General features: G+C 37.1%; 1 protein-coding gene across 1 annotated transcript; it reads right to left on the bottom strand.

Annotated features, from left to right (window-relative positions):
- Positions 1 to 3,153: 3,153 nt before the first annotated feature.
- On the bottom strand, positions 3,154 to 3,651 carry LOC142239750 (uncharacterized). The gene has a single exon (XM_075311527.1). The coding sequence runs from the start codon at positions 3,649 to 3,651 to the stop codon at positions 3,154 to 3,156; it is 498 nt and encodes a 165-aa protein (XP_075167642.1).
- Positions 3,652 to 16,554: the final 12,903 nt, after the last annotated feature.

The following is a 16,554-nucleotide window of genomic DNA, read 5'->3' as shown; positions in this document are numbered from 1 at the left end:
TCGGGAATTGAAGAAATGAAATCAGATATGAAAGAATTCAAGGCTCAACTGACCGCTAGTATGAGTAATCTCACTTCTAAATTTGAGAATACTACGTCAAAAATAGAAGAAAATCTCTCTATATTGAACAATTAAATCGCTGAATTGCAGAAAAGGGATAGCTTGAAAGAACAACAAATAAAGAACATGGATGGAAGAATAAATAAACTGGAACAACAAATCATAGAGCGAAATATGGAAATTAACGACGTACAAAACAAGGAAATAGGAGCAGTGGAACTTGTAAAAGCAATTGCTACAAGGCTAGAAGTACAATTGGTGGAGAGTGCTCTAATGCCTACCATATACAAAATAAAAGTTGTTATTGAATTCGCCTCTATAACAAAGAAAAGAGAGATAATAGGGAAAGTAAAACGACATCGCATAGAAGAGCCATCGCCTTGTGAAGGACATAAGAATGAAAATTACATACACATAAATGACCAACTTACAGCCACCAATCGGCGCTTGCTATGGTTAGCAAAGACAAAAGCCAAAGAATCGGGATGGAAATATATATGGGTAAAAAATGGAATGATATTTGCCAGAAAATCAGAACATACCAATGCCATTTTGATAAATAATAATTCCGATATTGATTTAATTTGCCAATCAGAAGTGAATGATAGAACAAAATCAAAATAAATACATATACAAACAAAGTAAAAAAAGTTAAAAAAAAAACACTCTTATAATTCTTAAAAAGACATAAATAAACAATAAAAAAACAAAACGCCTGAACTCATTGAGAGCAATATTTTTTTCTCTAAATCAAACCAGAATCGCCATGAATATATCAAATACTTTAATAGTAGAAAATTTCTTTAAATTAAATCAGCCGGTAAAAGATAGGTTAGGTTAAAGTGGCAGCCCGATTAAGATTCAGGCTCACTTAGACTATTCAGTTCATTGTGATACCACAATAACTAAAAGTACCTATTACATATGGGCACTTCTAGTTTTAACCGTTGAACCTTCTCGATTATTTTCTTCTGTTGAACCAACCAGATTGTTCCAAAAACATTAGCAGACTGCTTAAGTTAACGTTTTCCAAGGTCCGCTAGTAATCTGAAGCTATATGCCCCTAAAATTTGCTTACGCCCTTACACAGGACACTCACACAAGAGGTGTTTTATTGATTCCTTTTCCTCCGCATCATGACAGCTCATACAATAGTCATTATACTTCGCACCAATAGTTTTTGCAAAATCGCCTATCAGGCAGCGACCCGTTATAGCAGATATCAGGAGTGATATCTGGCGTCTCGAGAACACTAGCATATCTAGTGTGCGGTTTAAGTTTAAATGGGGCCATATTTGCTTGGTGTCGTTACAACCCTTACAATTCTCCCATCGAACATTTGCCATCATGACAGCCTTCTCACGCAGTAAGAGCTTGCAGGTAGCCAGAGGCACACCAACAGATTCTAGTTCCCCTGGAATATGTAAGGTAGTTCCTAGCCTTGCTAGCTCATCTGCTTCGCAGTTCCCCGGTATGTTCCTGTGGCCAGCACCCATATTAGGTGAATATTGTGCTGCTCAGCCATCTCATTGAGAGATTTGCGGCAGTCGATGGCCGTTTTCGAGTTGAGGAACACAAAGTCCAAGGATTTTATTGCAGGTTGACTGTCTGAGTATATATTAATGCCAATATTGCTTGGAGCATTACTTCTCAGCCAATTCACCACTTCTCTTATTGCTAATATTTCAGCCTGGAAAACACTACAGTGATCAGGTAATCTTTTCGCTATTCGAAGTTTCAGATCTTTAGAATATACTCCGAAACCCACTTGGCCATCCAATTTGGAGCCATCAGTGTAGAAATATATATATATATATATATATATATATATATATATATATATATATATATATATATATATATATATATATATATATATATATATATATATATATATATATATATATATATATATATATCTACACTGATGGCTCCAAATTGGATGGCCAAGTGGGTTTCGGAGTATATTCTAAAGATCTGAAACTTCGAATAGCGAAAAGATTACCTGATCACTGTAGTGTTTTCCAGGCTGAAATATTAGCAATAAGAGAAGTGGTGAATTGGCTGAGAAGTAATGCTCCAAGCAATATTGGCATTAATATATACTCAGACAGTCAACCTGCAATAAAATCCTTGGACTTTGTGTTCCTCAACTCGAAAACGGCCATCGACTGCCGCAAATCTCTCAATGAGATGGCTGAGCAGCACAATATTCACCTAATATGGGTGCTGGCCACAGGAACATACCGGGGAACTGCGAAGCAGATGAGCTAGCAAGGCTAGGAACTACCTTACATATTCCAGGGGAACTAGAATCTGTTGGTGTGCCTCTGGCTACCTGCAAGCTCTTACTGCGTGAGAAGGCTGTCATGATGGCAAATGTTCGATGGGAGAATTGTAAGGGTTGTAACGACACCAAGCAAATATGGCCCCATTTAAACTTAAACCGCACACTAGATATGCTAGTGTTCTCGAGACGCCAGATATCACTCCTGATATCTGCTATAACGGGTCGCTGCCTGATAGGCGATTTTGCAAAAACTATTGGTGCGAAGTATAATGACTATTGTATGAGCTGTCATGATGCGGGGGAAAAGGAATCAATAAAACACCTCTTGTGTGAGTGTCCTGTGTAAGGGCGTAAGCAAATTTTAGGGGCATATAGCTTCAGATTACTAGCGGTCCTTGGAAAACGTTAACTTAAGCAGTCTGCTAATGTTTTTGGAACAATCTGGTTGGTTCAACAGAAGAAAATAATCGAGAAGGTTCAACGGTTAAAACTAGAAGTGCCCATATGTAATAGGTACTTTTAGTTATTGTGGTATCACAATGAACTGAATAGTCTAAGTGAGCCTGAATCTTAATCGGGCTGCCACTTTAACCTAACCTATCTTTTACCGGCTGATTTAATTTAAAGAAATTTTCTACTATTAAAGTATTTGATATATTCATGGCGATTCTGGTTTGATTTAGAGAAAAAAATATTGCTCTCAATGAGTTCAGGCGTTTTGTTTTTTTATTGTTTATTTATGTCTTTTTAAGAATTATAAGAGTGTTTTTTTTTAACTTTTTTTACTTTGTTTGTATATGTATTTATTTTGATTTTGTTGTATCATTCACTTCTGATTGGCAAATTAAATCAATATCGGAATTATTATTTATCAAAATGGCATTGGTATGTTCTGATTTTCTGGCAAATATCATTCCATTTTTTACCCATATATATTTCCATCCCGATTCTTTGGCTTTTGTCTTTGCTAACCATAGCAAGCGCCGATTGGTGGCTGTAAGTTGGTCATTTATGTATATGTAATTTTCATTCTTATGTCCTTCACAAGGCGATGGCTCTTCTATGCGATGTCGTTTTACTTTCCCTATTATCTCACTTTTCTTTGTGATAGAGGCGAATTCAATAACAACTTTTATTTTGTATATGGTAGGTATTAGAGCACTCTCCACCAATTGTACTTCTAGCCTTGTAGCAATTGCTTTTACAAGTTCCACTGCTCCTATTTCCTTGTTTTGTACGTCGTTAATTTCCATATTTCGCTCTATGATTTGTTGTTCCAGTTTATTTATTCTTCCATCCATGTTCTTTATTTGTTGTTCTTTCAAGCTATCCCTTTTCTGCAATTCAGCGATTTAATTGTTCAATATAGAGAGATTTTCTTCTATTTTTGACGTAGTATTCTCAAATTTAGAAGTGAGATTACTCATACTAGCTCGAAGTTTCAGATCTTTAGAATATACTCCGAAACCCACTTGGCCATCCAATTTGGAGCCATGAGTGTATATATATATATATATATATATATATATATATATATATATATATATATATATATATATATGTATATATATATATATATATATATATATATATATATATATATATATATATATATATATATATATATATATATATATATATATATATATATATATATATATATATATATATATATATATATATATATATATATATATATATATATATATATATATATATATATATATATATATATATATATATATATATATATATATATATATATATATATATATATATATATATATATATATATATATATATATATATATATATATATATATATATATATATATATATATATACATATATATCTTTTATTCCTCGGGTTCCGTGTACACCACGCCTCACTGTTGGGAATTAGAGTCTCAAACTTTTTGTCGAGAAGTGGACTCGCCAAAGTGTAATCCACTACGTTACTGTGACCGTAACTTTTTTCCGACCACAGCGGTTGCTCGCGCAACCGCACAGCCGTTGTTGCAGCTGACTGTTTGGCCAAAATGTCTAAAGGCAATAGAGGCAGTAAGACATTAAGGGAGTTTGTTCCTGTCTTGCTGAATGCACCTGAGATACACAAGTACGCCATACCCTGAACTTTGTCTAAACTTGTCGGCTGGTGAAGTGCCGGCCACCAGACTGCAACACCATATAGCATTATAGGAGTAACCACTGCCGTGTATAGCCAATGTACAATTTTTGGTTTTAGTCCCCACTTTTTCCCTATTGCCTTTTTGCACGAGTATAAAGCTACCGTTGCTTTCCTCCCCCTTTCTTCAATATTAAGCTTAAAGTTCAGCTTCCTGTCCAAAATAACGCCAAGGTATTTTGCACACTCCCTAAAGGGAATTTCAATACCCCCTAAGGAAATAGGCCTAACCTTGGGAGTTTTGCGATCTTTGCAGTACATGACTAGTTCTGTCTTTGCAGGATTTACCCCAAGACCATTATCTTTCGCCCATTTTTGAGTCATCCGGAGGGCTCTCTGTTTAATATCTCTAACTGTTGATGCGAATTTTCCCCTGACTGCTAGCCCCACATCATCTGCGTATCCCACCACTTGTATCTTTTCTTTTTCTAGGGAAACCAGAACGTCATTTATAGCAACATTCATAAGAAGAGGTGATAGAACTCCTTTGTATGTTTGCTTGTCCTAGTGTGGCTGAAATGCGTCTCTTCCTTAGTTCGTCTAACAGCCTAAGTATACCTGGATCAACATTCAGAGTTGTCAGTCCATTTAATATCGAGCTCGGATGGACGTTATTGAACGCCCCTTCGATGTCTAGAAATGCCACGATTGCGTATTCTTTGACAGATAGTGAGCTTTCAATAAAGCTGACTAGTTCATGTAATGCGGTCTCAGTTGACCTGCCCTTCGAGTATGCATGTTGTCGTTTCGAAAGCAAACTTGAATCGACGCTAGATCTAAGATAAATATCTATCATCCTCTCCAGAGTCTTAAGTAGGAATGATGATAAGCTGATTGGTCGGAAATCCTTCGAGTGAGAGGCTTTTCCCGCTTTAGGTATGAAAACGACTTTTGATTCTCTCCACTTTCGTGGAATATATGCTAAGTTGATACATCCTATATATATCGCCGACAACCAGGGGATAATTCTGTCAGCCACCGCTTGTAACTCCGCCGGAGTAATTCCATCAGGTCCGGGGGATTTGAATGATCCAAAGCTATTTAACGCCCATTTTATTCTAGATTCTGATACAATTTCCTCGATAGGAAACGACCGCTGAGCCACTGTGGCACCGCCAGTGCATGGTTCAACCGTCTGATTTCAGGGAAAATGTGTGTCCAATAGTACCTCCAGCGTCTCCTCACTGGACGTTGTCCAATTGCCCTCCGATGTTTTAGTGAAACCTGGAGCGGAGCTCGTGGATGCTAGCACCTTCCGTAGTCTGGAAGCCTCGGACGTATTCTCAATGCTGCTGCAGTAATTATTCCAAGAGTTATGCTGAGCCTTTCTCAGTTCTCGCTTGTATCCTCTCAGATTCTTCTTGTAAGCGTCCCAATCCACAGGAGCTCTGGTGGACTTTGCTTTGTTAAAGAGCTTCCTGCACGATTTCCTCATATTACCTAACTCCGTAGACCACCATGGTGGTCAATTTTCCCCCCTTGGCTTCCCTTTAGGGCATGAAGCTTTCAGTGAAATGATGAAGGCCTTAGTAATCCTCTCCACTGCGTGTTCGATAACTTACACAGTACTCATATTTGTCTCTGGTATTTCCGGTATCATCATATTGAACGATTCCCTATACCTATTCCAGTCAGCTTTCCTAACATTTGACGGAAATATGGTCTTGGTGGTATGAACATCAAATTTGAAACTGATATAGCGATGATCTGAGAAGCTGTGTTCACTTAAAACATGTCACTCAGATATCATTTCATTCAGTTCTTGCGAGGCCAAGGTGATGTCCAAAACCTCTTGCCTGTTTTTAGTGACAAAGGTTGGCGCATCTCCCTTGTTGCAAACTACCAGATTAGTACGCAAAATAAACTCTATTAGCGACTCTCCCTTTGCATTAGTATCACTACTTCCCATATACTATGATGCGCATTCGCATCGCATCCCATAATGAGTTTCGTCTTTGTTTTCAGTGACTCCTCAACTAAGGTCTTAACGGCACATGGAGGCATCTCCCTGTCATGTCCCATAAAGACCGAAGATACCCAATATTTGCATTTGGCTATTTCTAAATTGGCAACGACAGTGTCTGCATTGCACATTGAAGGAAACAGAAACAAGTTAAGCTCGTTTTTAGCAATTATACAGGCTCGAATTACATCATTACCAGTATACTGCAATAGTTTGAACCCCGGAGTACTTAATTCACATATTTTGTTTCTATAAACATATGGTTCTTGAATAAGAACTATGTCTATGTCCCCTTTCATCAGGAGAACTTTTAAGGCAGCACATGCAGCCTTACAATGATGAAGATTTATCTGGAGGATCCGTAGGACCACCGAGATTTTCAACAACCGTCACATCAGCCGCTTCAATCGAGTCATCAAGAATGTCCTCTTCAGAGATATCGGTGACTCTCGCAATAACCATAGGTTCAACTTTGGTGAGTTCTGAGGCAGTAGAAGCCTCCTCACGCATACGGTATCTATCCATGTCTTCAACTTTGGTATCTCCCTCGACTTCGCAAGAGGATCCGCTTACTTCTGATTCAGACAGAGGCTTGTCCATTTCTGAATCCTTTAGCTGATCGTTTTTATACACCTTCATTTGGATATAATGAAAGCCATAACATACACGGCCCTGAGACTTTGCTAGATGTGGCAAAGACTGAGTGTTCAAATAAACACTGCATGCCGTCTTGGCCCATCCACTTCATCCAAACGGCCAACCTTCCAATCAGCTGTTGGAAGATCTGGATTGTTTCAGTCTATTTAAAATAGATTCAGGGTCAGGAGGGTTTGCAGGTATCCACGCATGTGCTCTTGGTCTAGCCGGTATGTCTTTCTTCTCGACTAACTCTAGAGCAGCTCCTTCCTTCACCAATTAGTATCAGAGCAGTTTTAAAACATTCTATAGACCTCTGGTCCTCAAATGCGACTAGCTTAAATCGTCCTTGATACCAACCAGACACTTGGTGTCGAGGATCTGGGCCGGGAAACTTTTCCAGCACCTGTGAGTAGACGCCAGACAAAGCATTCTCAATTTCCCCCCAACATAAAACAAATAAACAACCCTCATTGTTGTTGGAGACATGAATATCGAATCGACATTATGCGGGCAAATGTAGGTAAGGTTAGGTTAGGTTAAAGTGGTAGCCTGATTAAATTTCAGGCTCACTTAGACTATTCAGTCCATTGTGATACCACATTTAACTAAAAGTACCTATTACATATGGGCACTTCTAGTCTTAACCACTGAACCTTCTCTATTATTTACTTTTGTGGAACCAACCATATTGCTCCAAAAACATTAACAAACTGCTTAAGTTAACATTTTCCAGGTCCGCCAGTAATCTAAAGCTATATGCTCCTAAAATTCGCTTACGCCTTACACAAAAAGCAGGACACTCACACAAGAGGTGTTTAATTGATTCCTTCTCCTCCATATCATGACAGCTTATACAATAGTCATTATACTTCGCACCTATAGTTTTTGCAAAATCGCCTATCAGGCAGCGACCCGTTATAGCAGATATCAGGAGTGCTATCTGACGCCTTGAGAACACTAGCATACCTAGTGTGCAGTTTAAGTTTAATTGGGCCCATATTCGGTGTCGTTACAACCCTTGCAATTCTCCCATCGAATATTTGCCATCATAACAGCCTTCTCACGCAATAAGAGCTTACAGGTGGCCAGAGGCATACCAACAGATTCTAGTTCCCCTGGAATATGTAAGGCAGTTCCTAGCCTTGCTAACACATCTGCTTCGCAGTTCCCCGGTATGTTCCTATGGTCAGGCACCCATTTTAGGTGAATATTGTACTGCTCAGCCATCTCGTTGCGGCAGTCTATGGCCATTTTCGAGTTAAGGAACACAGAGTCCAAGGATTTTATTGCAGGTTGACTGTCTGAGTATACATTAATGCCAATATTTGTTGGAACATTACTTCGCAGCCAATTCACCACCTCTCTTATTGCCAATATTTCAGCCTGAAAAACACTACAGTGATTAGGTAATCTTTTCGCTATTCGAATTTCCAGATCTTTAGAATATACTCCGAACCCCACTTGTCCATTCAATTTGGAGCCATCAGTATAGAAATCTATATATCTTTTATTCCCCGGGGTCTATGTACACCACGACTCACTGTTGGGAATTAGAGTTTCAATCTTTTTGTCGAAAAGTGGTTTTGCCAGGGTGTAATCCACTACGTTAGGCACATCTAGCGCCACATCATCTACGTATGCCACCACTTTTATCCTTTCTTTTTCTAGGGAAACCAGAAGGTTGTTTATAGCAACATTCCAAAGAAGAGGTGAAGGACTCCTCCTTGAGGAGTGCCTCTGTTCACATACCTTTGTATGTTTGCTTGTCCTAGTGTGGCTGAAATACGTCTCTTCATACGTCGATCAACATTCAGAGTTGTCAGTCCATTTAATATCGAGCTCGGATGGACATTATTGAACGCCCCTTCGATGTCTAGAAACGCCACGATTGTGTATTCTTTGACAGATAGTGAGCTTTCAATAAAGCTGACCAGTTCATGTAGTGCGGTCTCAGTAGACCTACCCTTCGAGTATGCATGCTGTCGTTTCGAGAACAAACTTGAATCGATGCTAGTTCTAAGATAAATATCTATCATCCTCTCCAGAGTCTTAACTAGGAATGAGGATAAGCTGATTGGTCGGAAATCCTTCGCACTCGAGTGAGAGGCTTTTCCTGTTTTAGGTATAAAGACGATTTTGTTTCCCTCCACTTTTCTGGAATATATGCTAAGTTTACACATCGTTTATATATCACCGTCAACCAGGGGATAATTCTTTCAGCCACTGCTTGTAATTCCACCGGAGTAATTCCATCAGGTCCGGGGGATTTGAATGGTCCAAAGCTATTTAAAGCCCATTTTATTCTAGATTCCGAAACAATTTCCTCGATAGGAAACGACCGCTGAGCCACTGTGGCATCGCCAGAACCTGGTTCAACCGTCTGATTTCCAGGAAAATGTGTGTTCAATAGTACATCAAGCGTCTCCTTACTGGACGTTGTCCAATATCCCTCCGATGTTTTAATGAAACCTGGAGCGGTGTTAGTGGATGCTAGTACCTTCCGTAGTCTGGAAGCCTCTGACGTATTCTCAATACTGCTACAGTAATCATCCCAAGAGTTTTGTTGAGACTTTCTCAGTTCTCGTTTATATGCTCTCAGATTCATCTTGTAAGTGTCCCAATCCTCCGGAGCTCTTGTGGACTTTGCTTTGTTAAAGAGCTTCCTGCACGATTTCCTCATATTACTTAACTCCGTAGTCCACCATGGCGGCCGATTTTTTTCCCCTTGGCTTTCCTCTAGGGCAAGCAGCTTTCAGTGACATGTTGAAGGCCTTAGTAATCCGCTCCACTGCGTGTTCGATATCTTGCACAGTGCTCATATTTGTCTCTGGCATTTCCGGTATCATCAAATTGAACGATTCCCTATACCTATTCCAATCAGCTTTCCTAACATTTGGCGGAAATATGGTCTTTGAAGTACGAACAGCCAATCTGAAACTGATGTAGCGATGATCTGAGAAACTATGTTCCCTCAAAACTTGCCACTCAGATATCTTATCATTCAGTTCCGGAGAGGTCAACGTGACGTCCAAAACCTCTTGTCTGTTCCTGGTGACGAAGGTTGGTGCATCTCCCTTATTGCAAACTACCAGGTTAGTACGCAAAATAAACTCTATTAGCGACTCTCCCTTTGCATTAGTATCACTACTTCCCCAAGTACTATGATGTACATTTGCATCGCATCCCATAATGAGTTTTGTCTTTGTTTTTAGTGACTCCTCAACTAAGGTCTTAACAGCACAGGGTGGCATCTCCCTGTCATGTCCCATGTAGACCGAAGATACCCAATATTTGCATTTGGATATCTCTAGACTGGCTACGACAGCGTCTGCATTGCTCAATGAAGGAAGCAGAAACAAGGTTAGTTCGTTTTTAGCAATTATACATGCTCGATTTATATTGTTACCGGTATTATGCAAAAGTTTGAAACCCGCAGTGCTTAATTCGCAGATCTTGTTCTTATATATGTATGGTTCTTGAATAAGAACTATATCTCTGGCTCCTTTCATCAGGAGAACTTTTAAGGCAGCACAGGCGGCCTTACAATGGTGAAGATTTATCTGGAGGAACCGTAGAACCATCCAAATGTTCAACCACCGTCACATCAGCCGCTTCAATTGAGTCATCAAGGGCTTCCTTTTCACAGATCTCGATGACTCTCACAATCTGCGGTTCAGCCTGTTGAGCCTGTAGAAACTTCCCGCATATGATTTTCGCCATAGTCTGGAGGTTATATGTCTCCTTCGGCTTCGCTAGGAGATTTTTTCACTGCTGATTCTACCGGAGGCTTCTCCGTTTCGGAATCCTTTGGCTGATCGCTTTTGTATACCTTCATATGGATGTCATGAAAGCCATAACTTACACGTCCTTGGGTCTGGGCTAGATGTGGCAGCGACTCTATGTTTAATATAAACACCGCATGTCGTCTTGGTCCATCCACCTCATCCAAACGACCAACCTTCCAATCGGCGGTTGGAAGATTTGGGTTACATTTTTTTAGTCTCTCTAGTATTGACTCAGGATCAGGAGGGTTTGCCGGTATCCGTGCATGTGCTCTAGGTTTAGCCGGTATGTCTTTTTTATTGACTAACTCCAAATCCATGGACCTCTGGTCCGCAAAAGCTATTAACTTATACCGTCCTTGATACCATCCAGCATCTTGCCGTCGAGGACTTGGTCCGGGAAACTTTTTTCGCACCTCTGAGTAGACACCAGACATCGCGTTCTGAATTTCCCCCCATTTTTGCCTTGGAATCATACCGTCCAATGCTCCTTTATTAATAATAGCCATCACAAGGCTGTCTTTTGCAACTGAGGCAAACGATCTTTGATCCCGTTTAGAGGATGGCAGCTCATCCGGTGATCGTTCCCTCTTTCCAGCTTCAAGAATTCCTTGAGCCCATTTTAAGGAATCGCCTTGCTTAGCCGACAACGTGCTTGGGTCGACTGATCCTAATTTCTTTAGGATAAACAAAGCGTTTCTTCGTTCCTTGAATCTCTTTCGAGAGGGATTGCCACCTTCTGATCACCTTAGAAAAGGTTCGACTTGCCAAAGTGTCACCGCCAGTCGACCCGTCTACAGGTCGACTAATTGGGCCTGACTCTTGGTCGCTGCCCAAATTTATAACTTCAGTAATTACCCGTCCACTGGGCCCTGAAGTTAGCAACCCAGTGGATGACTTTGAATTTCGCTGCATGGTGGTTTATTATTTCCACCACACGTTAAATTCGTAATAAGTACTTATTACGATGAAATACTCCGCTATTAGAAAACACGTCCGTTCAGTTCGACGGTTGAATGAAGAACATGCAAATGTAACAACAAACAGTTACATCGATATACTCTCATCGCTTGGTATGAAATGTATAATCAAAGAGACAACGAGAGAAAACATCCAACACAACACAAAAACTTGCATGCAAGTTGGGAGTTCTTAACCATTTTGCTGGTAATGGCCGTAAGTTCAATTTACTTCCACTGAGTTAATTTTGTTCATCAATAGTTAAATTTAACGAACTGTGAGTAAAATTTTGAACTACTCAATATTATGGAATTTACTTGTTATTACGACGTTAATTTTTCTGAGTGCATTGATCACATCTTTGCTAAATGTAAAGAATCACAACAAAAACCTTCAACATTACATTCGGCTATTGTAACAACAACAATATCTCACCATTACTCATTATATATTAGTGTTGTAAATGATATGAAATGAAACACAAATGATATGAATATGAAACACAAAATAAACAAGATATTGTTGATAATATTAAAAATGAGGCAAAATGCAATAGATACATGAAAGAAATGGATTGGAATTCACTTACGCAGAAAAACACAAACTCAAAATCTTTATAACGAGATACTTACTATCTTTTGTAGAATTTATAAAAAAACAAAACAAACAAAAATATTTAAAGTTAGAAATAGGAAACCGAATCCCTGGATCAATAGTGGATTAATACAAATGTGTAACGCTCGAGACCATTTGTATAAAAAATGGAAAAATAAATCCTATGAAAGGGAATATAAACAATTCAGCAATAAACTTAATAAAGTCCTAATAAATGCTAAAAACGAATACTACAGAATTGAATTTGTTAAAACTAGACGTGATATAAGGTCATCGCGGAGATGAGACTATAAAGAGGAACTTCAAAAATGAAAACATGAGCACTGTATTGAAAAGCTTTGCTATAAAATTTAAAGAAAATGTTGATAAAATCGTTCATGACTGTAATATAAAAACATTTATAAATAATGAAAGGAGAGTCTTAAATACTATGTACTTGTACAATACGAACGAGGATGAAATATTTAGTATTCTTACGTCCATTTTCATGTAGCTCCGTTAGGCTTTAACTGCCAGTTAACAGAAAGAAAAACGGAAATATATTTTCTCCGGTTAACTTTAAATGTAAATGTAAAGAAAAGTGCTGGTGCGGATAATATACGGGCAAAATATATAAGAAAACACTCGCGTACACTAACTCCCATAATAACACATTTTATAAATCAAAGTATGCATGAAGCAGAAATTCCTAATTTGCTAAAAACTTCATTAATAAGGCCGATCTTCAAAAATGGAATAAAAAACGATTTTAAAATTATAGACCAATTTCAATACTACCAATTATTGAGAAAGTGATTGAAGAAGTAATGGCTAAGAGACTAAATGATTTATAGAGCCATTGAAAAGAAAACGCCAGATACAAATCTATACACGCCTGGACTGTACATGTTTCGGTTCGGGCGAATGAACCTTTCCACAGCCTTTAGTATAGATCTGGCTGGGAGAGATAACTCAATTTTGGGCCCTTTATGCTAACTCCTTATGGAGAAAACATTTGGGAAATTTCCTCTTACAAATTGAATCATCTTTTCTCCCACTGTACATCATCTTTTCATATAACTTACAAGTCCCTTAATCTTATTTTTATTTCGTTTTGTTACATAGTAATGCAACAACACGAAATTTATTTTTAGAAAGCTAATTTGTTAGAATTCACCTAAGTGGTGAACAGTCGAACAATGCTTGTTGTTTCTACAGTCAACTACAACATATGACAATTAACAGAAACTGGTTTCCAGGATACAACAACAATTCTAACGCGTACATTAGTCGTGTTTTTCCTAGTTTTACGACGGGCTCATCGTTGCTTATTATATTTCATGTTAGCCTGATAATGAAACAGGCAATTGACGTCCAAATGCATTATATCTAATTATACAATTACTTTTCGAGCTTTATGGACAGATTCTTTGTTGTAAAAGCAATATTTAATTTCAGAGCAACTCCAGATGGATTCGAACAAATTTAACAGATAGAAAATTGGTAAGTTTTCTTTTAGAAATTGGATTTCTTTCAACTAGAATATTTACATTTTTATCATCAAAATTACAGGTTTTTAATGCCTTATTTTAGTATTTCTTTAATCAATTTTTTTAAAACCAATGTAATATTTTTAATATAAAAACAAATATTTAATTTCAGAATAACCCCTTAAAAATTGGGACAAATTTTTAGTACTCCTTTGCCTGTAATTTAATAGTGAATTGGTAAGGATTCTTTAACTTTCTTTTTACCCTGGACAGTCACATCCTTATTGTTTGTACATTAACGTCATCCTTCGTCATTTTGACTACGGCTGATTTCAAGACGCCATAATTTTCATCGTGAGCGAAAAAGTCAACCAAACTTGAATTTATTTTCTTATTCAATTTGGTTTTAAGTAGTATAAAACAAAAATTCATAAAACGGTCGAAGTAGTATAACTTAAATTTACCATTTCCCAATAGACTAAAATGCATTTTAAATCGAAAATTAAATTACGTGTCGTCATTTTGACGAATGATGACTGTCTAGGGTTATCAAGAATATTTGTTTTTTTATGCATATTATTAATTTTTTCATAAGATTTTTTCAAAAACTATTTAATGTAAAAAATAAATATTTAATTTCAGAGTAACCCAAATAAATTTGGACAACTTTTTATATTTCCCCTCAGCGTACAATTTAATAGAGAATTGGTAAGTTTTATATTAAAACTTTGGCTTTCTTTCTACTAGAATATTTATTTTATTATATCCTTCACATCGCTAACAACACAGTTTTATGAGTTTATTTAGAATACTTCATTATTTCTCTAATTGTTTCAGGTACAAATTTTATGAGATACGTTTTCCAAAGAAAAGTTGAATTCCTTACACCATTTGATAAAATGCTCCCAACTATGGTAAGTTACAAGCTAAAATAAAGAATTAAAAATTATATTTTATTACATGGTGTTAATTTTTAACAATTTTCATTATTGTTTCCATTTTTTTGCAAGATATGTGAAAAAATTACCTACTATGAATAAAAGAAGGATAAGTCAAAATGTCCAAATGAACTACTCTCTGTTCCACGTGGTCATAATTTTTATTCACAAAAAACATTGTATTAAGAACTTTCATCATAAGTTTTTATAATAAAGTACTTTTGTTTAAAGAAAGTTTAATTTTAATTTATGAAAATTTTCATAATAGTAAAACGGTTTGTTGTTCCTTTAATTATTTAATTTCTCTGCACTGTGGAATGATTGATTTAAAAATAGTTTAGTCGTCGACATTTTAAAGAGACTGTTAACCAATTTTTATTATCGGGTTTCCCACAAAATAAGCAAGTAAACCAAAAAAATACTGACTTTTTAACTTGGTAGGGGTATATAAATCTTATGGTGTTGTAAAAATGAACTAAACTACAATGTTATAGATGAACTAAAATTTAATAAAATTATAAACTAGACAAGTTGAAAAAAATCTTAAGGGCTAAATCATGGTCAATATTACTACAGTTTAGTTCATTTTGCAATGGAAAAGGGTTCACTGTTTTTTCAGTGTATATTATATGCCAATGAAATGCTCAATGTTCTACAAAATAGTACAGCTTATGCTTATGCTGATGATACGGCCATAGTGTTTACAAACAAAAACATTGAAGCAGCTAAACTGGCAAGGCAAAGTGAGTTCAATAATATTACGAAATGGTGCCACGATAACGGATTATCAACTTTACAAAAACAAAACTGATGCACATGGTTAGGTTAGGTTAGGTTAGGTGGCAGCCCGATATTTCAGGCTCACTTAGACTATTCAGTCCATTGTGATACCACATTGGTGAACTTCTCTCTTATCACTGAGTGCTGCCCGATTCCATGTTCAATGACAAGGGACCTCCTTTTTATAGCCGAGTCCGAACGGCGTTCCACATTGCAGTGAAACCACTTAGAGAAGCTTTGAAACCCTCAGAAATGTCTCCAGCATTACTGCACTGGTAGAAAAAGTTTCGTTATATTAATGAAATGTGACATTAAAATTGAGCCAATGAAACAAATTCATTGATATAACGAAATTTTTCGTTATTATAACGAATTTTCTGTTAGTCAACGACACGTTTCGTACTATTAACGAATATTTTCATTGTCTTAATGAAAATGTTTCGTTGTATCAATGAAAAATTTTCATTGGCTCAATTTTAATGAAATTTTCTTTGTGTGTGAGGTGGGATAATCCACCGCTGAAAAACTTTTTGGTGTTCGGTCGAAGCAGGAATCGAACCCACGACCTTGTGTATGCAAGGCGGGCATGCTAAACATTGCACCACGGTGGCTCCCTACTGATGCACATTAAACCCACAAACGTAGCAGATACAAACATAGATATTATATTCCACACTGGTAGAAAAATGTTTCGTATTATTAACGAACGGGCTTCGTTGATTATTTTTCGTTAATATTACGAAATTTTTCGTTATAAGAACGAAAGTGATCGTTAATACAACGAAATCAATCGTTAAAAGACAATTTTGTGTTTTGGTTTTTCGTTATATTAATGAAACACGTTTCGTTAATATTACGAATATTAACTTTGTA

The sequence above is a fragment of the Haematobia irritans genome, chromosome 5, assembly GCF_050003625.1.
Source record: "Haematobia irritans isolate KBUSLIRL chromosome 5, ASM5000362v1, whole genome shotgun sequence".
NCBI lineage: Eukaryota > Metazoa > Arthropoda > Insecta > Diptera > Muscidae > Haematobia > Haematobia irritans.
The sequence above is the reverse complement of the archived record's forward strand: the minus strand, read 5'-3'. Positions and strand labels throughout refer to the sequence as shown.

What these genes read in the sequence shown, in the direction of transcription:
- LOC142239750 (XM_075311527.1), bottom strand. Translation starts at nt 3,651, where the DNA reads ATGGATGGAAGAATAAATAAACTGGAACAACAAATCATAGAGCGAAAT.